General features: G+C 40.2%; 1 protein-coding gene across 1 annotated transcript; it reads left to right on the top strand.

Moving 5' to 3' along the window:
- Positions 1-648: 648 nt before the first annotated feature.
- LOC146687194 (kinesin-1 heavy chain) lies at positions 649-22,359 on the top strand. The gene is made up of 26 exons (XM_085439812.1): positions 649-1,033; positions 8,768-8,855; positions 8,976-9,049; positions 9,133-9,237; positions 9,778-9,826; positions 11,252-11,307; positions 11,405-11,492; positions 11,585-11,709; positions 11,917-12,021; positions 14,113-14,258; positions 14,545-14,693; positions 14,796-14,983; positions 15,297-15,365; positions 15,580-15,786; positions 17,077-17,220; positions 17,340-17,531; positions 17,622-17,739; positions 18,248-18,303; positions 18,779-18,888; positions 19,105-19,206; positions 19,358-19,418; positions 20,079-20,150; positions 20,344-20,448; positions 20,614-20,830; positions 21,361-21,496; positions 21,767-22,359. The coding sequence occupies exons 1-26, from the start codon at positions 908-910 to the stop codon at positions 21,768-21,770; spliced, it is 2,892 nt and encodes a 963-aa protein (XP_085295938.1). The 5' UTR covers positions 649-907; the 3' UTR covers positions 21,771-22,359.
- The last annotated feature ends 615 nt before the right edge of the window (positions 22,360-22,974 follow it).

Genomic DNA, 22,974 nt, shown 5'->3' with positions numbered 1-22,974 from the left:
TATGGCAACACAGGGGTAAGTATTTATTGAGCTTAGGACCAAAACTAATTTATGACGTATCTTTTATAGTAAAATCATAATATATACACAACATTATTGTGGATGTGTGCAACTGTGGCTCAAGGAGGTTAATGGTTGAATGTTTGGTTGAATGATTGTGCACATTCCCCAAATAACAAGTATATCTTTGGACTGTGTGAGAAAGCTAGTATAACCTGGAGAGAACGGATGCACACGCAAGTTGAGGGAGGACACGCAAACACCACACAAAAGGAACTCAGCCAACAGGTGGATTTAACAACATCCTCTTTCTGCGAGGAGACGGAGCTAACTACTGCATCCGCTGTGTCACCAGTTTTATTCATACATCATTTTAATGCTGATTGCTTTCTATATTGTTCTAATTTCTCATCTATTAAAAAATAATTACAGGTGTGCCATGTTTTTAACTTAAAATACAAAGTATTGAGTGATGACTACAAGAAATGATCTGAAATTAAGTACAAGTGAAAAGTGGCAGCAAGGTACAAATACTTTAAATACTTTGGGCAGCTGCTGTGAGCTTTTGTGTGTATTTGCTGATTAATGAAGATTTCACTACAGAAAAACAGTAAGGAGGGGAGCGCCTGCCGGGGTGACGTCATTGTGATCCACATCCACGGTAGCAGGAGGGGTGAGGTGGCCAGCCGCTGATCCACCGGTATCATGGCTTCCTAACAGGACGGGGGGAAGTGACTGAGTGGAAAAACAAGGATTTTTGTCTAATGTCCAACTGATCATCGCCCTTTCTAGAACCTGAGATTGGGACAGAGGGGCTCGGCCTCCCTTTTCGCCTCTCACGGCCGCCCCTGAGATCCAGTATATACTTTAATTCTTCTCGTGAATTTCCATTCTTGAACCGTGGAAGATGGCCGACCCGGCGGAGTGCACCATCAAAGTGATGTGCCGTTTTAGGCCCCTGAACAGCTCCGAGGTGACCAGGGGCGACAAGTACATTCCCAAGTTTCAAGGGGAAGATACCGTCATTATCGGGGTGAGTTGATTTGTGTTGCTACCTGTTTGACAGAGCCCTCCGGCACTGGCAGCCGTACGCCATTTTTGTCTTTCGTTGACGGCAGTTAGCACCTTAGCCTGGTAGCTAGCGGCGCTAACCTGCTCACGGTTGCGTTGTTTCGCTGGCCCTCGGCTGGCGCCTCGATTCAGTGGCTCACATATAACGTGCTAAGTCTTCAGCTTTAATTTTATATACAGACTCCGGCAGGATTTAATTCCACGTTTCGGAAACAAAGCCCAGTAGTTGTTGTCATAAAAATGTCACCACTCGCGGTTGCCCTGTCATTGCTAGCGAGCTGTCATTCAACAAAGCCACAAACACAGCGACAGGTTAAAATGTCGTCGGCGGCCGCGCGCTTGCCTGCCAGTCCCATCCCTTACAAACTACAATTTTATAACGATATAAATTATTCATAGAGTGTGCATCTGTAACGATAACTCTATTATGAACAGTTTGCGTCAGCATAAAGCGTAAGCCAGCTTTGATTTGGTAGTGGCTAGCAGGCTAGGCCAGCTGGTAGTTGACAGATTAGCTGGCCTCGGCTAGCTGGCTAGTATTAATACTGTAGCTTAATCAGAGCTAACATCAGATAGCCGACTAGCTGGCTGTTGAACCAACCCTTCTGCAGACCATGCACGTTTATCAGAGTATTGGATATGAGGGTGGGAATGAGGAAGAGGAAACGTGGACACACAATAACTGGGAGTGGAAATGTCCATTATCATGCAGGCCAGTTGTAGTCTGTTGGACTAAAGTGACTGGACACATTGCAGTGCTATCTTATAAAATCCATGTGTTCTCTTTTCAGGATGTTTAAACTAGAGTTTTTTGTCTTTAGTTTAATTACCCCCCTTGCACTTGATAAGGATAAAAGGCTTTGGAACAGTTACCATCACAACAAAAGAAGGAAATGCCTTGCAGTACCACGTTACCTCCATTTTACTAAACCAACAAAGAACTTGACTTGAGAACCATTTGCAAATAATGTGCACTTGATGCTTTGTCATCGCAGGCCTGTAAAGCATGTCTAGAGCAGGAGCTGTTCACACAACTTGATGCCCTGCCATTGCATGCCTCTACACAAAAGGAAGTTACCCGATCTTTATGTATTTCACAGTTACTTGTAATTAAGAAGCAAACAGCCCTAAACCTGAACTGACATATAAATTTTACAGTGTATGCTCAACAGGTGAAAGGGAGTGGCATATTATTTGAAGAAAACGTGGTTAAATATTAGTTTTTCTTGACGGCAAACTGCCTCACTCTTTGTGGACTTTGCTATCTTTATATGATCTGATCACCAATGGAAATACAGCTTTAAGAGAGATTACAAGGCAATAGAAACTTGTCGTGAATTTGAGTCACGTCTTCTCGAGTAAAACTACTAATTTAGGTGGTGATTGTAGAGTACAACACAGCCATTCATTTCCTGTCAAGCAAAAACAGAGATGACCGTTAGAGCTGTGTGCTGAGTTCTTGAATAGTTTTGCTGACAATGACTTCAGGCCTCCAGCTAATAGCAGGCACACTGTCTGTGCAGCTAAGGCATGATGCAGCCCTGCCCAGTTCAGAGTGCCAGTCATAGTGGCAAAATACCAGTGCAGATTTTGAGAGACGCAAGTGTTGCGAGCCAGAAGCGAATCGTCTCTGTTGGTAAATCTGCTTCGAGAAGTACAGGACCGGCAGCAGCTCAGGGATCCTGTGTAATCCCCTGGTGTTTTTCTCTCCTGGTTACCAGCTGTTGGACCAATCAGAGCAAGTGGGCGCTGGGCAACCACTGCGGGTGGGGAGGGTAATTACTATGGTGATGTATTTTGTTTTGCAGATGCTCTTAGCTCATACTTTGTCCTTTTTGAAACAATTCAGGGCATGGACTCTGAGCTGGGACTGATACCTCAGCATCAGTGCCCACACTTCCAGCTGTAAAGAGAAGCAGCTAGACCAGTGCAGACCATTTTGATAGTGCTTAATGCTCCTTTTTAGCTTTGATATTAGCTGATTACCAACACACTTTGTCTTTTCGGAGGAATTCACGCAATACATCAGAGTTCCCCTGTAGCTCACTTTTAGGTACTCCCAGTCTTTTGGCTTGAAAGCGAGAGGTAGATGAAGTTTCCAGATGAGGTGGTATGGGTGTCGTAACTAGCTTGATTTGCCAAGAAAGCTTTGCCATCCTAGTGTGAGTGTGCAGCAGGTGAATTATTCATGCTTTCTTTCGTTCTCCGTCAGTGGTACACAGAAAGATCAGGTCGTCACCCCCTTCCTTTGCTTTTACGTTTGCTATTTTCATACATTAGCCTCAGATGTCCCTCAAGAACAGCTTTGAGGTACTTTTACAAAGTGTAGTACTGCAAAAGCGTGAAAGATAAATGGGAGGAAAATTATTCAAAAGAGGATATAAAAGGAAATGTTGTATAAAAAATTATATGTACTGTATGTACTGTATGTATATGAGTGCATGTGTGGTGGATAAAGAGCTACACACTAGTTTCTCCTCTTGGAATTGTTTTTTTTTCCCAGTGGGAAATAACTAAACATTATAATAAGATGCTTCTCAAGTGAGCTGCTGGTGGCAGTTGGTGGATAGTTCTGCTCTGGAAATGTGGCCATGACATGACCACACCTGGTCCTTCACCTGCTGTTAGAGGAACCTTCCAGCTCACATAGAATTTCCAAGGACAGACGCAAGCTGTAGAGTAAGGTGGCAGCACTGAAGTAGGTCCTACGTCCTAGGACTCCTAGACGGCTAGGTGGTTAGCAGCAACTAAACTCTTAAAACGAGAACTTTTTGATTACACATGTAAACGCTAAAATGAGTCGCTAGTATTGTTGGATGGTCTGCCCAAGTAAGATTGATGTGTTTGGTAGGGTTGTCACAATACTAGAATTTGAAACTCTGTACTGATACCTCAGGAAATATTTGATACCATATTGTTTTCACAAAGGGGAAGATTTTGACCCCACCCTGCAACAACCGAAGTGATGGCAAAGTCATCTCTCGAAAACTTGGTAATTTAACCTGTTAATTTTAATTTTTTCTTTCCCAATTTGAAGTTAGTTAATAAAATAAGTATTTAGAAGTTTTTACAGAGTATTTGGATCATTTTATCACAGATCATGAAGGTAAAATATGTTTCAGAACCTAGGCACTGATACCTAGGTCACAAACACCAATACCGGTAATACTTACTCTCTAAATAATTGAATTATTTTAGAAGAAGAACAGTATGAAAAAGTTAAGAATAAACACATAGTTAACGTTCATCGTCTATCTGCAGCAGTGTTGTGTGAAGTTGTGAATCGGCTGTTGGTATCGATACTGTTGCAAAGGTGTATTTTAATTCGATATAAATTTTTAGTATCACTTAATACAGGAGTATTGATATTTATGTATTTAATTGTGAAAACCCTAGTATGGAGAAACACAGGATAAAAAAAGTGCTTATGCAACATATAAGATGAGATAAATCAGATATACTGTATTTATACCAAACCATGGGAACTTACTGTGTTCCAGCAGCCAAAACATTAACCATAACAACAAAAAAATCTAAATAACATAAAAAAGCTAAGTAAAATAAAACTGGACAAAACGGCGAAATCAGGTTAAAAAAATATGCAAAAGGAGCAAATTGAAACAGAAATGATATGAAATGGTTTGAAGATTTTCTGTCCTTGTGACAGCAGCACTTAAACAGATGACAGAGAAGAGTGAAAGCAGTCAACACCTTTTATTTTTTTCTGCCATATGTAAGAAAAATCCAGATTTGGGGAAAAAACCCCATGGCTGTATCATGCTTCGAATATTAAGATGCATTGGGTGTTGGTAGAATAATCTAATTGTAGCTCTATTGTCTAAGATATAACTTAATACGCCTGATAGAAAACCATCAGGAAGCAAGGGGTGTGACAGAGCACTCATAAATACTCTAACAATACATTTCACTGCAGTTACAATTACACACAGTAATCCCATTAGACATAAGTGCAGGTAACAATGAGGACTTTAAAGTCAAGCTCTGTTGTTTGCTGACAGCGTCTGGCAGTCCTGATAGTGGCTCAGCACTCTTGTTTTGGGTCAGTTTCCGGGATGTGGCTAACTGGAATGAATTACAAATGTCTTAAGATGCTGCCGGTAGGTATTGCACAGAGCTGTGCTTTAGATGCGACCGTCTGTCAGGAGGGGATTATGAGCCGGTGTGCAAATTGAGGACATCTAAGCACAGCTGCAGTCGTCTGAATGATTCCAACACCGGTAAACAGGCTGTTGCGTTTGCTGCCAGGCTATGAAGTATCTGTGACTTCACCTTGAGTAGTGAATGTGTTTGCTTTTATTCCTGGCCTCAAACTAGTAAGCTAGTAAGTGGAGCCTTCAAGGTGACAGCAGTTGCTTGTTGTCATTTTCATCTTCCTAAACAGGTGTTAACGCTGAATCTGACAGTAACTTACCTGCTGCCATGTCTGTTTTTAACCTGGGCTATCACTAATGAGGCTCTCTTGTGCTCAGACTGTTAACACATCACAGCTACGTCCTTGCCTGTACGGCTGAAAACAAGATGAGAGATCCAAACCTTCAGAGATAGCATGCCATCCCAGCTGAACTTCAGATTTGCTTGTAGCATTAGTTTTATCGCCCTGCAGTTCATCATCTTCTTCCTCATCTTGCACTTCGTCATCTTGCCAGCTATTGATTGCTATCTGACTGAAAGTCTACTTTGAAGTTTTGACTAGCCTGTGGGTCAGAGTGAGATACACTTGGCTTTTTTGAAGCAGGATGGCTCTTAAATTAGCACTAAAAGCTCAGGGTATACTTTAGTTTATTTCAAATGCTGGGAGAGAGATGTGGGATGAGAAAAGCTATATTAGATGGGAAATGCAAGCATTTAGAGGTTAACTAGAGTGCAGCTGACAAAGGCTGAATTGGGTGGAGAGTAAAAAAATACAACAGTATAAAAGCCGCCAAGGTTTTAGTTTAGGTTTATTTATTTATTTTGTCCAACATCAGATGACATCCCTCCTATTAAAATACATTTCCTGGTATCTTTCAGTTTTCTCTCTTAAAAAAAAGAAAAAAAAAAGGAAAATGTGTTTGGGGAAAAAATGCTTTTAAACACTTAACAACTGATGAAACACACCTAAAGTACAATTAACAGTGTTTCCCCACACGTAGACTTTACAACCATTAATGATTTTGCTGGTGAACAATGCTGCCACTCTTTATTTTTAAGGTTCAGTTACTGCTTACCAGCTAGTCCTTCTGGTGTCATGTTCTGCCATTGGCAGGCTGATTAGAACCATGTTCTGGCGAGTCTCTTGTGTCACGATCAGGGATCCACCCTGACATCACCATCTACCATTATGATGGTAGGGCTGGGCGATATATCAAAAATTTATCGTTACCGAAATTTATGACTCTCATCGACGTCATTTTGCCCATGTCGGTAAATTTGGTATTTAAAAAAAAAAAGAAAAGGCATGTGCAGGTTGGCGATGTTCATGTCCCTTTAAGACGCTGTGCTACGTTACAGACTTGACGGGGTGGAGTCACATGACTCTACTACCTGTTGAGCAGACACTGTGCGATTTTTTTTTTTTCAGTCGCGCGAGTCAGCTCCTGCTCAAACTGTACGATTGACAGGGGTTAGAAGTTCATAGGTCACGATGCAGGGTCTCACACTATACGGCCCGATGCTCTGATGCGACCTGAGTGCTCACACTGTGCGTACATAAAATGAAGGTTATAACAGAAATTCTGTCGCTCGCTCTCCCTCTCTGTCTTTCACTCACACAGACACGCACACCACCACCATCAACTTTGCTAAATTGCTAATGAAAAACATTGATCAGGCAGCTGTGATGGAGCAGCAGTGTAGATCCAACTATTTTCACGGTTGTTGTGGTCGTGATCATTTTGTGAGGCCACATCGAAAAGGCTCGGATGAGCTTTCCAAAGTTCTACAAGTTGTGCGTCCATCGCTTGTGTCCAGATCACACGCTGCACTGCCGTGCCGCGCAGTCTTTTTCGCTGACATTTGTGTTTGCGCGTGCGCAGTGTGACAAACTGCGGTGACACCCTCACGACGGTCGCGACGACCAAGCGATTGATGATCGGGAGCTCGTCGTGAGGTGTCAATCGCTTCTCGTTACCCCACGTATACTATACGATGCATGACGCACGATGAAGGCCAAAATCGGGCCGATCGCCAAAACGGTCGCACGACTCAAAAATCGGCTCAAAATGGGCCAAAAATCGCACAGTGTAAGCCCAGCATAAACCCAGCATAACAAGACGAGACACGGGTGAACAAATGGAGGACAATTTAAATGTTGAAGCAGCAGCGACGGAGGTAGAGCTGGTGGAGGAGGAAGAGGAGACGCTTGTTAACAAAAAAAAAAATGCATCATCAATCGTTTGGCAACATTTTGGATTCAACAAGGATGATATTGATCAAAAAATTGTTAAATGTAAACTCTGCAAAAAGACTGTTGCGTCAAGTCAAGGTAACACAACCAACCTCTTCCACCACCTGCAGCACAAGTTTTTGTTTAAGAGTTTATAGTTTTCACTAGTCACATGGCAGTGCTTAGTATTTATTATAGTTTTTTCTGTGTTCAATTGACATTTGTGTTTGTGACATTATTTGTTTACAAGTTATAGTACCTCAAGGCCTTAGCAGAGATAGGCCTTTGTCCATGATGGCATTACATTTGCACAATCATTGTTTATTTTGTGAATAGCCAATGTGAAACATATTTATTATTAAACTATTTTGTTTACAAGGGATACACATTTTTTAGAGAGCATGGTTACATATTGTATCCTACACTTTTTATTTTGTTCAGTTAATAAATCTTAACCACTAAAAGTACTTACTTACGGTGGCCCTGAATGTCTTCATTTATTTTCAGTGACATTTTACAGTCCTTTAAAGTGGTAATAATATAATTGCAATGAATAGGTCTAGGGGGAATAATATTATCAAAATAACTGGAGGAACTATGCTGCCTGCCACAGCTCCATCAAATAAAAAAAAAAAAAAAAACGTTTGTTTTTTTTGGCACTTGGGGTGGTTATCGTCCATTTATCGTTATCGAGGTTAACTGCTCAATTTATCGTGATATTGATTTTAGGCCATATCGCCCAGCCCTAGTAGGCCTTATGTTGTAAGCTAGAAGGCCACAAAAAACAGAACTTTTGCAGCAGGTGGAGAGGCAGTTAGTGGGCTGCTCCACTGTGCTGTGAAAGACTGCAGAAGAAGAACTACTGTCACCAAGTGCAGAACATCTGTAGCAAGAAACTGTTTGCATAAGCAGCTGATTACTCATCTGTTATTTATTGTAACAAAGTATTATTTAGTAATCCAAGTAAATAATATTGTGTAGTGGGTCCCCATGTCTATCTTTGAGTTACTGTAGATGAATCTATGCTGCTGCTGCTGCTGGACATTTTTTTAAATTTGTATAACTTACAGCCTGCTGGTCAGCTTCCATCAGGAAACACCTATCCGATTCTGGGTGGGAACATGGTCCGTAGTGAATTCCTATTGTGTCTGTTAGTGAAAGAAACTATTGTACACACATCTGTTTACAAAACGCAAGTCGGTTTATTTTTCAGAGATTGCAGATTATTGGCTTTCTTTTTTTTCTTTTTTCTTTTTTTTACTGTCATTAATACTCCTCCTCCTTTTTTTTCTTATTTTTTTCCCCCTGCAGGGTAAACCTTACATGTTTGACAGAGTGTTTCAGTCAAATACAACACAAGAACAAGTGTACAACGCCTGCGCCCAAAAGATTGTAAAAGGTGAGGGGTCGCTTTTATTTTTGTAATCATTTTATATTTCTTTGTTTACAGGCATTTACACAGCAGATCAGTTGAATCTTTGCTTTACTAAGTTCTGAGTTGTTTTGGGTTTTCTTGTAGATGTTCTCGAGGGTTATAATGGGACAATTTTTGCATATGGGCAGACATCATCTGGTAAAACACACACCATGGAGGTAAGGATGGCCTCCAAGTCTTGTCTTCAATAAAATTTTCATTTGACTTTGAGACATTACAGTAATTTGTTCTGTGTTCCCAGGGGAATCTCCATGACACAGATTCAATGGGAATTATCCCCAGGATAGTGCAAGACATCTTCAACTACATCTATTCCATGGACGAAAACCTAGAGTTTCATATCAAAGTAAGAAGACGGGATGCACAATACAGTGATCCAACAGATAAAAAGTTTTTTATAAAAAGTGCAGTTTTTACTCCTTAAAACTGAAGTTACATTTTCAGATATATAGCTAAGATCTGAGACTATGAGTGCAAGAGACAAGCTGCTTAGTTCCTTCTTTTTTTGTAGCCTGCGGTTATTCTGTGTTTCTTATGCCTGAGACAATATAAGAGACGGAGAAGGGTGATATGCTTTGAACTGCAATGTCATATTTCCTGTTTGACCCACCTCCTTTGAGCTCTGCTCTTATGTTAAAGCCCTTACTGTGAAACTGTACTAAGTACCAGATTTTAACTGTCTGCTGCTGCTGTATTTGAAGTATGTGTGAAGAAATGAATTAAATCATTTAATCAAAAAGATCCAAGAAACAATTACAAACTACACTCTTCAGACCTTCGCACATCTTTCTCTTAGAGTAAGGCAGATCGATGAGTGTGCATCTGGATTGTTTAGTTTGTTCCTTCAGTTTGGCCCTGCATAATGAGATTGTTTATCTGTTTACAGGTTTCATATTTTGAAATCTACTTAGACAAGATCCGGGACCTTTTGGACGGTAAGTGTCAAACATTTCTCATCTCCTCTAATTGTACCAAACTTTGGTAACACATGTCAAAGGAGAAGTCTGTGAAATGGAAATTAATGAGCAGCAGTTAGAAGCACGGTGTGGCAGTTGTTAGCTGTATATGTACAGAATTGCAAATGTAGGTAATTTTGTAAGTGCAACAATGTATAAAAACATCTAAAAACTAAGCATAGGAGCAGGCTGTTTCAAGAGAAATATTTCTTTTGTTTATTTGTATTTTATTTGATCTTAATCACGTATTTCCATGCTTACACATTTTGAGTCATATATGTTTACACTGTCAAGTACAACTTTATAAAGTGCTCTATGAATAGTGGGATGATGTATACTTTCTTTACCAAGTCGCTGGCATCTTGACTCAAGATAGCAGAAATAGAAAGATGACCAAAGGGAGGGGCAGTTTTTAGTTGGTTGCATGAGGATGCAGAGTCAGGACAAGTGATTTTACTGATGCTTACTGAGGTCTAGCAAGCTTGTTAACATGTGAGTTTGTGGCCTTGTTTTACGTATCTTGAATTGCCATCTTCACTGTCTCAGTGAAAATTGCAGGTAAAGGTAAAGAAAGAAACTTGCCATCTTTAATTCAAGATGCACTGTATTATCAAAAATCACTACTACACAAGTGCGTAGCATGCGTGTTATGCTAACAGTACAAGTACACACTATATATTCATATCAAAATGAGCTGCAGAAGCTGATCCTCAGTGTTTTGTTGTGTCAGTTGTGCTGTGCCTTAAATCTCTCACAGTACCAGTTCTTATATTGCCCTACATTGCATAATAAGGTTTTGTCGTCATTTTTTTAATAAACTACGTGTTTTATTATTAATTGTAAAAAAGTTACAGGTCGTCATATTTCTTGCTGATTGGGTTTTTCTGGCTTTGTTTGTTGTAAACGATCTAAAAGGAAATGGTTTAGAAGTCCAAGACAGTGAAGATGTAGAAATGGCAGAAGACTGAACACACATGAAGATATGAATAATAAAACTTTCTGGTCGGATAAAGGGCCTTTATATGGCCAGTGCAGGAACAGCGAGTATAATGGGTCCATAAGTTTCAATACATCTACAAGTCTCGCCACTTGGCAGCATTGTGAAATGCCACAGGGCACTGATTTAGACAGTAATTTTGAAATGTTATCTAAATTTAATTTAATTTGACTGGTCACTGGAATGTACTTATACAGAGAAGCCAGTCAAATATTGACAAAACAAAAAGCACTTGTTTGCTGTTTTATGGTTTTAAAGGCTTTTTCCCTGCCATTTCTGTTGCGTCTATAGATTTCATTTCAGGATTCTTTCTAATGTCATGGCTTTGTCTTTTATAATGCCTTTGAATTAAATGTTTATAGTTCAAAATTAGTTTGTAAGGCTGATTTATTCCAATTTACTTCCAGTGTCAAAGACCAATTTGTCAGTGCACGAAGACAAAAACAGAGTACCTTATGTCAAGGTGAGACCTACTCATATATATCAGATTTCAACAAACTGGTAAAACCTGCTGGAAAGAGAAGACAAAGAGTCTAACCTCATGTTTTCCTTTTTTAAAGGGCTGCACTGAGAGATTTGTCTGCAGCCCAGAGGAGGTCATGGATACAATTGATGAAGGAAAAGCTAACAGACATGTAGCAGTTACAAGTAAGATACCACCCTCTGTCATGAATCTATTTACTGTAGATTTTGTATTTTATAGGCTGATGATGTCTGACCCAATGTCGCCTCTCCCTCAGACATGAACGAGCACAGCTCCAGGAGTCACAGTATCTTCCTGATCAACGTTAAACAGGAGAATACTCAAACAGAGCAGAAGCTCAGTGGAAAGCTGTACCTGGTAGATCTGGCTGGTAGTGAAAAGGTAAGCTGGAACATTTGTTACATATTGACCTCAGTGGTATTCATTCTGGTATTCTTTCTGCTCTAGCAGTAACTTAGTGATAAATTATTGTAATATAAATTGTTCCTTTTGTTTTTTTGTTTTTTTTTTCATGTAGTGGCAAATAATTCGGGCTACAATCCATTCTTTTTGTTGACTATTGAACTTTATTTATTCTGTGATTCTCAGGTCAGTAAAACAGGTGCTGAGGGAGCAGTGCTGGATGAAGCCAAGAACATCAACAAGTCCCTGTCATCCCTGGGAAATGTCATCTCTGCATTGGCTGAAGGAACGGTCAGTACTACTTTGTTATAGATTTTAGACTCTTACTGTGATTCAACAGTGTAAAACAAAGGAGTATTTTTTTTTCTTCCATTTAAACTTGAACGTCCCACCATCCTAACACGTGCAAATGCAGCTGATGTCAAAGAATGTAGTAGTCACCTCACAAATTACTGAAGAACTACAAACCTGCAAAAACTACCCAAAAAACAAAGCATTTGAGGCATTTACTAAAAGTTCCCTTATGGCCCTCAATCATATACCGGCTCCCTAAATGCTATGAAAAGCCCCGCTTTTAAGAATGCTTCAAATGTGTGCCAATTTCTCCTTTTTAAGAGGTCTGTTTATGAGTATTTTTTGATCGTGTCTAGGATTTTTATTATTTATTTTGGATGAATAATTATCCATTTGCTAAAGGTGTTTTATATCTGAAGTCTGTCTTTGGTTCAAAACATTATGAAAAATAATTTGGTTTTCACAGCATAATGTGGTGTATTCAGCATAATAAGCATTAAATCTGTTATAACCTCAGGCTATGCTCTTTTGCCTCATGCTTCTGTTGCATTTTGAAGCAGACAGGCATTACTGTTATTGTAGTAAACAGAAGCAAAGTCGGTACCGACCAGCTGCACAACCCCAGGCTTGGTGTGCTTGTTGAAAAACCACAGTCCTTTTCTGTGGTCTTGATGTGAAAGTAACATTTTCAGCCTTCTACAGGTTCTTTGTGCTGCAGTAACACTTGCGCAGATTTAAAAAAAAAAAAAAAAAGCAAAAACATTTCTCCCAGCAATTTTCATTCTGATTTCACCCTTTTCATTTTGATCAACGATTGGTCTGATGTAGAGACTCTTGGCTTTGTAAACAACCTGAGGCGGGCAATGGTGTAAAACAAATGAGCTATTGTCCACAGATGTCTTGCTTACCGTTACTGTGTGTAGGAGTGTGATGTATAGGAGGCCGTTTCAGCTTAGCCATTTGGATAAATGTGAATCATATATCAAGTTATTATTTAAATGTCTGTTTTTTTTTTTCTAAACTTGTGAGACCTGTAATATAGGCGGATAAAGGTTTTTAACCCTCAGCTGTAAAAGGCTGATGGGGTATTGTCGTCAACAGCGATGCCTCTAACCTAAACCATGCCTCATGACCAAAAAAATGTACCCAACTTGTCCACATTTCAAGCATTCAATATGTCTTTTAGTGGTTAGCTTTGTCATTGCTAACCATTAAAAGACATATTGACATCCAGTTGATTCTTTTAAAAATAACCTATCAAAACCAAGTGGTAGAAGTTGCTCAGGCAGGTCAAGTTAATGTCAGTGCTGTTTCAGAACAATATAAGGACTCAAAATGCCCTACCAAATGGTTGAGCAGAACATTAAAGGGTTGATGTTTTATTCAATATGACTCAAACTGAGTGACTGAGCCCAGAAACTTGTAGGATTGGTAGCTATCTTTGTGTGTGATGAGATCAGGCAGGAAGAAAAGAGGAAGACCTGAGAGGTTTGGTGTGACAGACGAGAGTGTTAAGGATAGGCTGAGTAAGTAGGTGATCTACTGTGGCCATACCTAATAAGAGAGGGGCCGAAAGAATAAGAAATTTTACCTAGTTAGTATTGTTAATATATGCTGTAAATTTGTAGGTAAATCATATTGAAAAAAGCTGACTTCCAGGCCTTTTAATGTTTCTTCACTTTTTATTGGTTGTTTAATTTCTGGTAAATATATTAATTGACTGCGCCTGTCCTTCAAAAGTGTCCTCTGTCGAAAAGGTTGAGTATCTCTGTTGACAATGCCACCTTCTCTGAGAACCTGATGCATATCTTATCCTGTCACTGATATTAGTCACTAATGTCAGTGACTACACATGTGCTGTGGTTTAAAAAAAAAAAAAAAAAAAGCTTTTCTTTTTCTCTAAAGCTTTTATTTATTAATTTTATTTCAGGGAATTGAGCTATATGTGATGACTATAAAACATTTAGTTATTAGTAATCCTAATTTCATATTTATGGGACTAATTGCAGAGCTGATGTTTTACTTGTGTTTGAATACAAGTGTGCTTTTCTGTCATTGAATTTTATGTTTTTTGTTGCCCATTTCAAGGCTTACATCCCTTACCGAGACAGCAAGATGACCCGTATCCTGCAGGACTCGCTGGGCGGTAACTGTCGAACCACCATTGTCATCTGCTGCTCACCTTCCTCCTTTAATGAGGCTGAAACCAAAACCACCCTAATGTTCGGGCAGAGGTCAGTAGGCTGATGGAAAATTTTCAACTGTGTTGGTTTTGTCAAAACAAATCCGCTTCACGTCCCACTTTGACATTACAGAAAATGTTTTCATATAAATTAAGCAACTACATTAGAAAATGTAATTATAAATATCAGATTTACAACAAAGCAGAATATAAAGTTATAAAAAAAATACTTGTTAAGTTTCAGATGGTGCATTTATGTGCTATTTTCCTTGTAATGAATAATGATGCATGAGGTTTTTCTCTGGTGGAAAACAAAAATGTATTTCTTCATAATCCAGAGCAAAGACCATCAAGAACACAGTGACAGTGAACATTGAGCTGACAGCAGAGCAGTGGAAGCAGAAGTATGAGAGAGAGAAGGAGAAGAACAAGACCCTGAGGAACACCATCACGTGGCTGGAGAATGAGCTGAACCGCTGGAGAAATGGTGAGGCTGTCGTCTAATCCTTTCTCAGTGCCGTTTATGTGCGCATGAAAGAAACAACTCTTCTTCCATCTACTGAACACACGTTTTCCTGCTGCTCCTCAGGTGAGAGCGTGCCAGTGGAGGAGCAGTTTGATAAGGAGAAAGCCAACGCCGAGGTGCTGGCCCTGGATAATGTTATAAACGAAAAGGCGGCCTCCACGCCCAACGTGCCCGGCGTTCGGCTCACTGACGTGGAGAAGGACAAGTGTGAAGCAGAGCTGGCCAAACTCTATAAACAGCTGGATGATAAGGTGCGTTTGTCAACCTGTGTGTGACAGGTTTTAAACAATTACTACTTAGTAAATGTGAAAATGCGACAACAGTTAAGTTATACCAGTAACTAAAGATTGATTCCCGTCAGACTTTATTCTGCTTCCTTTTCATTGGGAAGTAGAAGTCTGAGTCTTCTTTTGAAAATCTTCAGTTATTAAATGAGAAAAATGTTCCTTTAATCATCCAGACCATTCTTTGTTTAACCAGTGGTCTTTCACCTTGTAATTGTCTACTTGTGGTGTTTGGCCTGGCGTAAATGCTGATGTTGCCGTCTGTCTTTACCCTTTACAGGATGAGGAAATCAACCAGCAGAGCCAGCTGGCTGAGAAGCTGAAGCAACAGATGCTGGACCAGGAGGAGGTGAGTACTGGAGGTCTAACAGGTGGCGTGGAGGCACAGATGCAGAGTGAACTCGTGATCTTTGTAGCTTCACAGGAGCGAGGAAAAACGTGAAGCTGTCACATCACTATGAAAAATGTTTTTATTGGACTTAAAATGCAGTCAGCTTTCCTTATTGTTGCAATGACACGTTTAAAAGAATAAAACAAAGTTAAGCTGCTTTTCCTTCATCCAGCTTCTAGCCTCTTCCCGCCGTGATCATGAGAACCTCCAGACAGAGCTGAACCGCCTCCAGGCGGAAAACGAAGCCTCAAAGGAGGAGGTGAAGGAGGTGCTGCAGGCTCTGGAAGAGCTGGCTGTCAATTATGACCAGAAGAGCCAAGAGGTGGAGGATAAAACCAAGGAGTTTGAGACCATCAGCGAGGAGCTCAGCCAGAAATCGGTGAGCCCGGAACAGATATCAGCATGCTCATAGACTCAGTGATACTTTAATTTCATTCAGGTGCCTTTTACGTGTCCTTTATAGTGGCCATGTTAATATGCAACACACAGACACAGCGCTATAATTAAAGCCTTTAAAACCTGCGGGGATTAAAAACTAGAACTGACACACACATTCACCCGGCAAACATGTGCATATTAATTGGTGCTGCAGAACCTTTGTTTCTGTAAGTAACTGAACCATGTTCCATAAAGTGGAGAAGTACTTGGCAGATTGACTAAATGCCTTCATTCTTATTACGTGCCTCAAGGCAAAAACATTAATTTATGATTTTACAAAGGTAATTACACCCTCAAATAAGTCTCAATGCCTGTTTACAAGAACGTATTGAAAAAGCAGCAGAGGAGTGAGGGAGCAATGCCTGTAGTAGTAGTAGCCTTTTGGCCACATAAGTTGTCGTGTGCAGGGTCAGAGAATGTGGAGGAAACTTTAATTGGCATGCACTGATCCAGTTTTTTCCACTTGCAGACTGGAAATCATTCTTGTGTCTGTACAGCAGAATCCGTCTGGATATTGCTTCCCTGACTTTTTTTTTTTTTTTTTTTAATCTAACAGACACATATAAAAAATAACATAAGATTATGGAATTTATATCTATCAGTATGCTAATTAGATCAAAATGCATAGAATAAATAACATCATAACATAAACATAAATAACATGCTTCTCTCATTTTAGCTCAGTGTGAGAGTGAGTAGGTCACTAGTTGCTGTTATTAATTATAGGTTCACCTGCTCACATACAGCTGAAATAATATTAATTGCACAAGTTTTACTTGCAAGTGCAATAAAATATTCCCAGCATGTGCTATACTTGAACACAGTGATAGAGAGATGCCTGACAGGGAAAGATGAACACGCATGCACCAGTACACCGGTTGTATTGTTGTATTATAGAGAATAGCACTGAATTAAATTCAAATATTGGTTAAGAAGCAAGAGGGACAGCTCAGGCTGAAGAGCTTGGAAACAGTTGTGAATATATTGGACAAAGGAATATTGAAGATGGAGCAGATAGGAAGGAGGAAGACCACAGAATGTATGGATGTAGTGAAGGAGGAAGTGCAGATGGTTGGTGTTGGGTTGGGATAGGATGAGATGGAAGTCGTTTATCTGCAGTGACCCCTAAAAGGGATCAGCCAAGAGAAGAAAAGGAGGAGCAGTGACAACGTTAGTGCTGAATCGTTCAATAGCAGTTAACTTTGTATTAATACTTTCTCTTTTCTTGCAGTCCATCCTGTCATCTCTGGACTCTGAGCTTCAGAAGCTGAAGGAGATGTCCAACCACCAGAAGAAGAGGGTGACTGAGATGATGTCATCACTGCTTAAAGACCTAACTGAGATTGGCATCGCTGTAGGCAGCAATGACATTAAGGTACTGAGCTGATTTCTGCACTTTCTGGTTCAGCTTCTATCCATCTTTTCCAGTTTTTGTTCCTCTTTTTCTCATTTCTTTTCCCACTATGTGGTCTTAACGTCGGTTTTTCATTTCAGCAACATGACGGTGGCAGTGGTCTGATTGATGAGGAGTTTACAGTGGCCCGTCTGTACATCAGCAAGATGAAGTCAGAAGTGAAGACGATGGTGAAACGCTGCAAGCAGCTAGAGGGAACCCAGGCAGAAAGCAACAAGAAGATGGATGAGAACGAGAAGGAACTGGCTGCCTGCCAGCTGCGCATCTCCCAGGTATGTGGAAACGAACCGAAAACGGCACAGTGAATCACGGCTTTCACTGGCACCTATGTATTTACATGTGCCTCTTTCCTCTGTCCAAAGCACGAGGCTAAAATCAAGTCCTTGACTGAGTACCTGCAAAATGTGGAGCAGAAGAAGAGGCAGTTGGAGGAAAATGTGGATGCTCTCAATGAGGAACTTGTCAAGCTCAATGCTCAAGGTACGTCACTCTATGAGGGAAGGGCAGGAATTAAAGCACTGGCACTCACTCAAAGTCCGCTTTAACCTCCTAAGACCTGAACTCTTCCACGGCATGGATTTTTAATTTCTCTTTGATATTTGGTCATATTGGGGCCCGATGAATGTAAAAACAAAGAATTACCAGATTTATTTTTTTTTTTTTACCTTATTTTTGTTTTTAAGAAAAATAAGAGCCAAGTATGAGGACAGTATAATGTCCTTGTAAGTGGATACCAGGCCCTTGTAGAGCAAAATTCAGTATTTTGGTCTAAATAAAATGTGATGTCCACATATGTGGACGCCAGGTCCTAGGAGGTTAAGACGACGTGCAGTCTAGCAGAAATAAACAAGCTTTCACGGCTGGTTAAACTCGGTGTGGTTTCCTACAGAAAATAATGAGTTCACTTTGAGGATCTTTTGTACAATGCATTCAGCACTTTGTCCTTTTGATGTCAGTGAATAATGGGGAATTGTTTTCTGTTATGCAGAGAAAGTCCATGCTATGGAGAAAGAGAACGAGATCCAGACTGCCAATGAAGTCAAGGTGTGTTCCTCATTCCCAATAAACAGGATGTTAAAAAACAAACAAACATCAGTTTTATTTTAGGGAAGTATTTTATTATTGACAGGAAAATTACACACTCACGTATTTTATTTTTAATTTCTGTTTCTTAATTTTATTGTCTTATTTCTGTGTTGGTGTGTGTTTTTACCTTTATTGGGCTGGCTGTTTCACATCAGCTGATGACGGCCAGAAGAGACATTAAGAACAAGTGGTCCTTTGAGTCTCATTTTGTCCTGCCATATAATAGTGTGAGATCAATTGTGGGTGCATAAAATGCCACATAAAATGTTCTCAGTGGCGGCCTTTGGCTGACTATTGTTACTAAAATATGTCACTCCCATGCTAATGCTAAATGTCATCCTGGTAATTTTTTGTATCCCATTATCATTTTGCTTGTTTATTAGTCAGTGAAAATTTCCTTTGAATCTGATTATCTGTTTATGTCTGTGTTCAGGAAGCAGTGGAGAAGCAGATCCACTCCCATCGTGAAGCTCATCAGAAACAGATCAGCAGCCTGAGAGACGAGCTGGACAACAAGGAGAAGCTCATCACCGAGCTGCAGGAGTAAGGCTTTACAATGTCCGGCTGCCTTTGTCGTCAGTCTTTGTCTGTGCACATAGATGCAGTAGTGGGACATGGAAACCCACAGTCGAACAAATATTTATGCAAAGTTTAATTGAAACTGCATGGAGGTTCATGAGAAGAGTAGAAAAAGTGCACTCAGGACTTGGATATGTTGACTGAGACATACTTACTATGATTTTATTTTGTTTCTTCTAGTCTGAATCAGAAGATCATGCTGGAGCAGGAGAGACTCAGAGTGGAGCATGAGAAGCTCAAATCCACCGATCAGGAGAAGAGCCGCAAGCTGCACGAGCTCACGTATGTTTACTGTCCACTGGCCGCCATTTTCTGTTTGTTTTTCTCTTCACTTTCAAGATGCAACAAAAAACAACTCTGTCAACGCGCAGTTTTGTTATAGTTTTTTAGAATTTCATATGTGATGTATTATTGTTCTTTTGTTCTTCTTCAGGGTGATGCAGGACAGGAGGGAGCAGGCCAGACAGGACCTGAAGGGTCTGGAAGAGACAGTGGTGAGTTCATTGAAATTGTCTGATAAATAAAGTACATGGGTTTGAACAGTCTGACCAGGTGTCTTTGACTACTCAGCTTAGTATTCTTTTTAATCCCAGGAGAAGGATGCCATCTGCTTTTATATTTAACTCCCTTGATCTTATTTTGAAACTTTAGCAGTCTAGTCCCCGTTTCCTCTTCCGCTGGCTCGCTGTAGTGGTCGTCATTGTTATTCTGTTTTACCAAAGTCCAACTCACAGTGTTGGACTGCAGCACTCTGTAGTCTTTGTTCAGCTCTGGAAGTCCTCTGAAAGCTAGTGCGCCACTCTAATCAGAACATACAACAGATGGAGAGCTGTGCTTTGCTGAGGTCTCTCTGAGGCTGAGGAGCAGAAGCCTGCAGTCCAGTACTGTGGAGTTGAAGATGACTTGTGGTGCAGAAGAAACATTGGGCAGCCGATTCTATTGCTGCATGATTAATTTATCACAAAATGCTCTGCTGTTAAAATATTTTGAGAGGAGCATGTTATGAACAGCATTATTTGGCATGCTTGTGTCTTACTTTTGCATACATACACACTACCATTAAAAATGGGATTCACCTTTGTAGGAAACACACTGTGTTTGTTTCATTATTCCTGCAAATGAGTTTAGAATACACTTTTCTGTTTTTATTTCAGGCTAAAGAGCTGCAGACTCTGCACAACCTGAGGAAACTCTTTGTCCAGGACCTGGCCACCCGAGTAAAGAAGGTGAGCATTCACAGGATGACAGGCAGCTTACCAAGAAATATTTATGTCTGTAGAGAAGAACTTTGAGTTTAAAAAGAGAGAGAGCACACCAAAAATCACATGCAGCAATAAACAAGGATGTGGTGACAGATGGGAGGCGTGTATATTAATCTCTGTTCATGAGTCACATCTGTATGTTTTTTATTTTGTGCAGAGCGCTGAGATGGACTCAGATGACACAGGTGGGAGTGCAGCTCAGAAACAGAAAATTTCCTTTCTTGAGAACAATCTTGAACAGCTCACCAAGGTTCACAAACAGGTACGAGACAGACGTGCACACCTTTTGTTTTTGTTTTTTTGTTTTTTGTTCATGCCATATTTTTGTTTGCCTGTTGTAGCGCAACTCATCTTCCCTTGTTGGCACTTATGTATGAAGCTAAAATGACTAAATGATTTCCACGTTTTCACGCAAATTGTCCCACAGCTGGTGCGTGATAATGCAGACCTGCGCTGTGAGCTTCCTAAACTGGAAAAGCGTCTTCGAGCTACGGCTGAGCGGGTCAAGGCCTTGGAGTCTGCTTTGAAGGAAGCCAAGGAGAACGCCGCCCGCGATCGCAAGCGCTACCAGCAGGAAGTGGACCGCATCAAAGAGGCCGTCAGAGCCAAGAACATGGCCAGGAGGGGACATTCAGCCCAGATTGGTTAGTAGGAATGAACAGGGCGAGGAACACCCCTCACCATTCTTCCTTTTAATTACGACAGAAAGTCAACATTTTAATTTTATGGTGGATCAAAGGAGAACATCGTGTTGCTGTTTTGCAGAAGATTTTGCTAACCTGTATATGAATATCATTTAAATAGAAAGCTGAATTTACTTTGAAAAAAAAAATACACCAGCTTTGTGTTGGTGTATTTTTTTATTTTTTTTTTAATATCTACTGGATTTCTCAATTATTTGATACCAAATATGAGTATTTCTTTTTCTATCTCTTTAGATTATATGTGTTGAAAGGTACTTTAATGGGAACCTGTTAGGCTTATGTCTCTGCTTTTTCCCCCTGAAGTTCTCTAAGATTAGCTTTGTATGATTAACAGTTCAAAATAATCCACATTCATCTTATACCAGGCCTCGGTGCATTCCTGCTGTTTTGGCTCCACTGTAGCTTTTGTCTGATTGGCTGCCTGCAAACGGTCGTCTTCTAAAGGTAACTTGTCTTCCTCTTCTGCTCAGCCAAACCCATCAGGCCTGGGCAGCAGCCAGTGGCATCCCCCACCCACCCCAACATTAACCGCAGTGGAGGAGGCTTCTACCAGAACAGCCAGACGGTGTCCATCAGAGGAGGGGGCAGCAGCAAGCCTGACAAGAAGTAAGTAGTTTGTAGTTGTTAGGTTTTTTTTGTTTTGTTTTGTTTTTGTTTTGTTTTTTCTCACACAGCAATTCTTAAAAGTACACAATAACGCATCAAAAGCCAGGCATGGTAGACTTTCATTAATATCCAGGAGTACTGAAGATATCCTGTTAAAAATCATTTTTATTTATTGTACAACTGAAAACTTCTTAAGTTAAATGAAAGTAGTCTTCACTAATGCACTTCACTAATTTTTTTTTTTTTAATATATATATTTTTATTATGTAGCTGAAGAGCAGCAGAACAGAAGGACGACACCACAGAAGAAGCCAATATCACCCCCCGCCCACCCCGACAGCCTGTCATTCCATTACAGCGAACAGACTCCTCGTCGCTGCTTTGGAACCACGAAGGAGTTTCTGAAATATAAATATATATATATATAAATATTCCCAGCTTGTACAGCTCCAGCCCCCCCACCATCACACCTCCACCTACCCACCCCCCTCTCCCCGACGTTCTAATCATGACTTATCTCTTTTTCTCTTACTGGATATAATAAAAGAAAGAAGACAACAGTTTTAATTTACAAAAAGCCAAGATAATATTCTTATTCAGGCAACCAAACGCAGTCTTGAGCGAAGCCTCGGCGAGCGAAACCGCAGCGCGACTCGAATGTGTAGCTTCGGGTTTGTTGATTTTATTTAGTTTTTTTCTTTTTCGTTTTGCACAGTCTGTCGTCATCTGTCGTCGTGCGAGTAGTTCTGCACTGTGCCAAGCTGAATGTAACGGTCGAAAGATCCAAAAAATTCATAGAAATAAACACCTAATACTAAAAAAGACCAAAAAAAAAAACGAAGAGGAGACCCTACAGTGAGAAACAGCTTGACCCTATAAAGCTAACCTCTGTACAGTTCATTGTTATTATTATTATAATTATTATTATTATCATTGGCTGTTAACCACACTTTTCTCTGGGTAGATTTTACATGCTTCTTTAAGGGAAAAACAAAAAAGTACAAAAAAATGTTTTGAATTGACTAGATGGCGTCGAGCACTACTGTTCTGTCTGATCTTGTTGTACAGTTGTAAAATTGGCACTACTGCACACGTTTCCCTGGAGAGACGAGGCTAAACACAAGGATTAAACTAAAGCCAAGAAGACGTGCAACAGTGTACCGTAGGTGTATTTACCTAAATACCTGTGGAGGCCAACTGTTTTTAATATTAAGTTAAAAAAAAAACTATACTCGTTAATGGTGGCTTCATGAGAAGGATGCAAAGAATGTAGAATGAAGGGAAAAGAGAGGAGGAGGATCCGGTTAACACAACAGACTTCCACCTTTTAGCATAGCCTATGCTACGTAGCTAAATGTACTGTTTTTACTTCTCTCAGTGGTTAATAATGACGTGTTAATGGAAGCTGTTTAATATCTCTCTGCACATTGGAGCACATAGATTGCAAGTGTATAGATGGAAATAGCACACGAAGCTCG

The sequence above is a fragment of the Copadichromis virginalis genome, linkage group LG18, assembly GCF_057382275.1.
Source record: "Copadichromis virginalis isolate Kocher_CV1m ecotype Utaka linkage group LG18, C_Virginalis_male_GT1.1, whole genome shotgun sequence".
In the NCBI taxonomy this organism is placed as follows: domain Eukaryota; kingdom Metazoa; phylum Chordata; class Actinopteri; order Cichliformes; family Cichlidae; genus Copadichromis; species Copadichromis virginalis.
Note: the sequence above shows the minus strand (reverse complement) of the source record. Positions and strands in the feature narration are given on the sequence as shown.